At 26.3% G+C, this 6,396-nt stretch overlaps 1 protein-coding gene across 1 annotated transcript in view; it reads right to left on the reverse strand.

The window, feature by feature from the left end:
* Nucleotides 1–287: 287 nt before the first annotated feature.
* Nucleotides 288–6,396, reverse strand: part of LOC111637999 (disheveled-associated activator of morphogenesis 1-like) — a 16,810-nt gene continuing 10,701 nt past the window's right edge. The window contains exons 2-18 of the mRNA XM_023383623.1: nt 6,068–6,282; nt 5,918–5,984; nt 5,479–5,596; nt 5,254–5,386; nt 5,045–5,171; nt 4,831–4,953; nt 4,581–4,761; nt 4,378–4,496; nt 4,187–4,291; nt 3,862–4,062; nt 2,235–2,341; nt 2,066–2,154; nt 1,781–1,995; nt 1,644–1,705; nt 1,495–1,555; nt 595–726; nt 288–519 (exon numbers count right to left, since the gene is read on the reverse strand). Coding sequence (XP_023239391.1) covers nt 322–519; nt 595–726; nt 1,495–1,555; nt 1,644–1,705; nt 1,781–1,995; nt 2,066–2,154; nt 2,235–2,341; nt 3,862–4,062; nt 4,187–4,291; nt 4,378–4,496; nt 4,581–4,761; nt 4,831–4,953; nt 5,045–5,171; nt 5,254–5,386; nt 5,479–5,596; nt 5,918–5,984; nt 6,068–6,282 — 2,253 coding nt within the window. The 3' untranslated portion in view covers nt 288–321. The remainder of the gene's footprint in view (nt 520–594; nt 727–1,494; nt 1,556–1,643; nt 1,706–1,780; nt 1,996–2,065; nt 2,155–2,234; nt 2,342–3,861; nt 4,063–4,186; nt 4,292–4,377; nt 4,497–4,580; nt 4,762–4,830; nt 4,954–5,044; nt 5,172–5,253; nt 5,387–5,478; nt 5,597–5,917; nt 5,985–6,067; nt 6,283–6,396) is intronic.

Genomic DNA, 6,396 nt, shown 5'->3' on the forward strand with positions numbered 1-6,396 from the left:
AAACTTCGCGATAAATAGACCAAGTATTTGAACTCGACATCCTCGAAAACACCCTAAAAACATATTTTGTGTTCGCTGGTAACTTTTTATTAAGTAATTTTTCTATTCGAACACCATCATCCCACTGATCAGATAGAAAGGGGTATGATTTTATGTAACGTAATCTAAAAAATTCTTATTTTTATATTTAAAATATATTTTTAAAAGTTTCGAAATTTATAAGAAAAGTACAAAGGTATAAGTAAAACTTTGATAGATGCGATGCCGCGGATAACATGGTTGACGGCGATGCGACGATTCGCGTATGAATTATACAACTTTTTAAACTACTGAATAAAATATATTTACTTCTTCTTCTTGTTTAATTCTCTTTTCTTCGTCTTCTTTTTTCCTTTTCATAGATTCATTTTCTTGTTTAGCTTCAGTAAATGATGTTAGAAACGTATCAAAAATGGTAAAGAAATCTTCAGCTTGCATATGAGAAGCATCTTCACCAAAAATCCTCAATACTCGTTCATACTTTCGAGATAAGAATTTAATAAATAAAAACATGGAAAAATAATTCAAATAAACTTGTATATTTAAATATAATACCCTTGTATTCATGTCTTGAAAGCTTTCTTCTAATTCAGACATTTGATAAATGGCAATTGTAACGAATTCTTTCATGACAGGAACGTATTGGTCACCAGAAGATTGAGGTTGAGAACGATGATATTCCATTTCCTAAATGTTATTTTCGTATATCAAATAACAATTAATATATACAATAAACTTATAGAGCTAAATAAATCATTTTAATTTAGATTTTTGAAATTAATAAAGATATTAAGAGATAAAAAAAATAAAGGCATTTCTTGTCGTAAAAAGCGCATTTATCTAATGATAAATTCATAACATCGAAAATTAGATACAAAAAAAAAACAGCAAAAAAATTCACTAAGTTAAGTAAATTTATCTGAGAGCTTAGAAAAAAATCAATCAAGGTATATTTTAATGATGTCTGATTCAAATTATCGTAATTTTTATATGATTTTTTTATACTTTTATGGTCAAAATTTTGTATAATTTATTTTTTTTACTGTGTAACAAATTATAATATTTCGAGTCTAATTGAAAAATATGATAAACATCCAACAATCGTCATTAAAACATATTTTGAATAAAAGTTTACTTAATTTGCGGATCACGAATTAAGTAAACTTTCCAATAATTTTCTGATTTATAACACTTAATTCAAATTGAATTAATGTGGAAAAATGTAAGTCTTAATAGTAATAACTTGCTTGATTGTAATTAATTAAAATAGCAAACTTAACCAATTATTACATAAGGTTTTATGGACAGAAAAATATTTTAAAAATCATTAAAAAAAATTATAAAAACTGAACATTTAAATAGGCAAATTTAAATGCTTTTGTGTATGATAAAGATTTTAAATTAATATATTAAAATATAAGCTTTGAAAATAATTAAAAACAATAAAAATCTTGCCTTTTGAACTTCTTGCAAACCGACTTTTAAACTTAATATTTCTTTGGATAATTCTGTTAAACTGAAAAAAGAATATTTTTTAAAAAATAATCTTAGAAAATCATTTAAAAAGAATATAAATATTTAAAAATAATATAAAATTTACTAACTTAACTTTAGCAGCTTCTCTAACATGTGGGATATCTTCTTCTAAATGGAATACATCTTTGAACTGTGCAACAGAAGATGGATAGGTAAGAAACAGGTTTTTCTAACCGTTTTTCATGAAATTTTTATCTTCACTTACCTTATTTTCGACAGTTTTAAGAATATAATGCAGAAGAGTGACATTGCGGTTGATACTAGATTTAGTATCAGCAATTCTGTTTAAACTAGCAACGTGAAAACCTGAAGCATTTCCTCTCTGTCCACGATTCATGTAATTTCCAAATGCCAAAACTAATTCCAATAATTTTTTCAATTTTTTACTTCTTTGCACTTCTTTGCATGCTTCTAAAACAGCTACAAAAAGAAATTAGTCAAATTTTATTTAATTTTTAAGTAATTTGCACACTTTTTCGCAGATTCGTACCATTTATTTTTGGTTTACAATCGTCAATTCTTTCTTTAAATTTCTTCTTGTAGAAGAGTGTTCTTATTCGTTGCTCATAACGAGGAATTCTAACAATTAAAAAAATTACAATTAAAATTAATAATTTGTTTAAGAAAGGATTTTAAGTACGCGAATATAGAGTTTATACTTAGTTAATTCGTAAAGAAATCGATCGGCTCTGGCCATATTTTCGATTTCGTTGCTATGTTCTTCTAATAGAGCTTTTTCTTCGGAACTTGGCATAAATTTTAATATCTGTCGGAAAAAATAAGCGAAAATCTGTATGATGTACTAAGAAACATTTTGATAATCTTATTATGTGTTGGCAAAATTTCAAAGATTAACTTTCAGTAATTAAATCGATAAAAAAGGAGAGAATCAAACACTTGTTAAAGTGAATTTTATACATTTTTATCGTGTATGGACACGTATTTAGAATATTTTATTTATAGTACTGAGTAATTAATGCTTAACAATGAAAAAATTCCGAGTAAACTGAATGGGACGTTGATAAAAAATAAAACAGGACTATATCACAAATAAAATATGAATGTGACTATTGATATATCCCTATATTATTTTTGTTGTGTGACGTAAAGTGTTATGTATTATAGCTGATTAGCTGACTTTTTGTTCTATTATCGATAAGCCCAGCCTAAATCAGGTTAGGTAGTATTGATAAGAAATAGAAAATGATGTTCAAAATCCAATCACCCATACAAAATTATAAGGGATTTGAACCTAGATCATTCAATATGATATTGTGCAATTATCCAGATGATTAAAAAAATGGCATTTGTTTTATAGGTTTTATTAAGAAATTATTATTTTTTAGACTTTATAAAGAATAAAATTTAACTAAAACAAAAAGTGAATGTTAATAGAAGATACTTTCATATAGATGAAAGCAATTTTCCGAAAAACTTTCCATACATTTATGATTATATCAGTGGATTATTATAAGAAAATGTGTTAATTGACAAATAGTTCTCTATAGTTATTTATTTTTCTGATAAATTAGTTAATAATATTTTATTATATATTAAAAAACTGGTAAATTTTATGAATTCGCATCATATATAATATGTGAAGAACATGTATCTTATAGTATGTATCTTAGCATTTTTCTTAATCATCATTTAATATTGATTTATTAAAACATAACTGTAAGAATAAATAAATTGTTTATTTATTAAACAATGCTAATAAAGCAATACATTATCACCTTCCATATAAGAATATTTGTTGTATAGGAAGTTATTACTCAACCCTATCCAACAAATCTGCAGGTTTTATGTTTACAATTATAATTTCAATTTAAAATAATGTTTTTTACTCTTTCTGACTACAGTTATAAGTTAAAACTAAATTTAACAGTAAATTTATTCCATTAATTTCATTAATATTTTAATTAATGATATGTTATTCTCTTTGCTTGGACTTTTCTATTCTTAGTAACAATTGAAGCAATTTTTGATTATTCATAATAAATTTATGAGAATTTGTATTGAATTTTCCTACATTTTAACACAATATAAAATGAATCTTTGTATTACTGACTGATCGACTTTTTAAAGTGTTAATTCAATTAATTAAAAAAACGAAATGCTAAACTTCTTTGCATGTTTACTGTTGTTTATTATGTATCGATTTAATTTAATTTTTGTGATAATTTTCTTCTCGTTTAAACAATGATAAAATATTAAGAGTAATAATTCAATCATGATTTCTATAATCTCTTATTTTTTGTTGAAGGCAACGTATAATTTCCTTACCTGTTCGAGCATATCTTTAGCCAATTGATCTTTGCTATCCATGCTGAGAATGGCTTTACATAATTCATCATTCGATAATCTCAACTTAGATAATAAAATTGTACAATTTTGTGCACGCCTGCAATCAATGACTGAAAGTTCGCGAGTAAAACGAGTTGGACGTGAAAGAATGCAAGGAATGTCTTCTACAGAACCCAAAGTCTAATAAGAAAAAAATCATTAAAAAATATAATTCGACAAAGTAAAATCGAGTTATTAAATAATATAATATTTAATAATTATATCCTTATATAATTATTAATTAATATTTAAAATTTATATTTACTTGTTTTTGATAAGCAGAGAATGATCTATCAAAATCTGCTAAATCTATGTCTTTATAAAGTTTGCTTACATCAAATTCGGCCCAAAGGGTCCCTTCTAGTTTTGCCTAAAATTGAAATAATTGTAATTTTAAAATATTTATAATGGCTCCCATTTGTATAATTTTGGAATTATTTATTTTTATTTACGTACATCGGATAATTTCGACCAATTAAAAGACTTTAATGGCGTGGAAGGTTGAGGAATGTCCTTTTTTGGCAATTTCAAGGTGTTACATCTAGAAGGCATGGACGGTGGTGCGGGAGGACAACCTTATAATTAAGAATATTTACATATTAATATAATTATGTGTTTCTTGTAAAAGAATTTATTCTGTTAATAAATAAATTCAGTACCTAATCCTGGTGGAGGAGGAGGAGGAGGAAGAGGAGGTCTTCCTTTCTCTGATAAGGGTGTTTGGACGCAAGGAGGGGGCGTTGGGGGAGGAAGGTGAATCCCAGCTTTAACATCATCGGAAATGCTACTGTCTTGAAGGATATTACCTACTTCTTTAGAATCTGTGCTAGCGGACTTTAACTAAAAATGAAATGAATTTATTTTAGAAATAATTTTCTGATAAGAAAATGAGGATTAAATTCTTCTCACCATTTGCGTGAGTTCATTGATGCGACATTCTTGTTCAGCTAACTTTTGATTGGCTTCTAAATTATTAAGGGTTTCCTTCTCTAGTTTTATTTTTAACTTATCCAAAGATGCTTGTAGGTCTTCCTATTAAAACAAAGCAATGTTATCTGATTCTCATAACTCTCTGCAAATTTTGTTTAGATTAAACGAGATAAAACTATTCGTCTAACCCCACCTTCTCTTGTAAATATTGATCTATTTGCTGATCTTTTTTGCTAAGTATGCAATTTATTTCGTTATTTTCTAGTTCTAAAGAAGCTGCCTTTTCTTTTGCCGCTTTCAATTCATCTTCGGACACTAACCTATTTTTCAAAATACATAAAAAATGTATAAAAACAAGAAAATATATTTTAAAAAATTAATAATAAAAAATGATTTATTTACATTTCTATAATTTCTTTAACGTTAATATCTAAAGGAGAGTAATCGGGATCGATTCCTTTAGGATTCTGGAGGACAATTTGTTGGGTGATTCGATCCAAGAGAAGCCAAAATTGAGAATAGGAACTACCTTGAACTGTTAAAACAGATAGATTATTTTATTAATACGTATTATTTATATTATCTTCTTGTACTAGTAATTTTTACGTTCTGCATTATGGTACTTACATGGATTAAGAAGACAATGCTGTAGCAAAGAAAGAAAATGCGGATAACCTGCAGTATGCGTCAATTTTCGCTTTAGTACATCAAACATACTGCTTGCACTTCTAGTATCTACATGAACCTATTTCAATAATGAATTTTTACATATGTAATAACATAAAATCGATATCAATAATTCCAGAAAAATCATAAAGTACTATTATTGTATTATAACAATTCTTGTATAAGTTTAACAGAAGAATTTATATGCTTCTAAATTAATAATACCCGTAACAATAATAATAATAATAATAACGACGCTAATTCTTGATAGTGTGGCTGAATCTCAACTTTTCAACCCGTAGATCGCAACACACCGAATAACACTAGTATCTTCTCGCGTGTTTAAAGGTTGAGAAACAGTTTTTAAAGATATATTTACTAATTAAAATTATGATTTTACCTTATCATATCTTCTTGCTAATTCCTTATCATCCTCGTTTCTCACCATTTCAAAAATATCGATGTGCCTTAGAAATATTTAAAAATATCCAAATTTATTTTCTAAAATTGTTTTATGTAAATTTTGATTATTTTAAAAAAATATATTTACCTGTCTAAAACTGCATTTTCGTGCTCTTTCATTTTATCTATAACGGGTTGGATTCCTAACATCAAAAACTCATAACGTAAATGTAGACGGAATTCTAAGTGATCTTCTCCGGGTCCATAATTAATAATAGCATTAACAAAAGACATTATTGCTGTTTTCAGGCTAACTTCATCTTTATATTCGAAACAGCTGCTATCCAGATAGTTGACTAATGTCTGGTTAGGTCATTAACACGAAAAATATAATATATACATTAAATAATTTTTAAAAAATTAAATTGTAGTCATTTAAATATTAATAATATTAATAAACTATTTTAATTATAAATT

This window comes from Centruroides sculpturatus, unplaced genomic scaffold, assembly GCF_000671375.1.
Source record: "Centruroides sculpturatus isolate CEXI.00-Female unplaced genomic scaffold, Cexi_2.0 scaffold1156, whole genome shotgun sequence".
NCBI lineage: Eukaryota > Metazoa > Arthropoda > Arachnida > Scorpiones > Buthidae > Centruroides > Centruroides sculpturatus.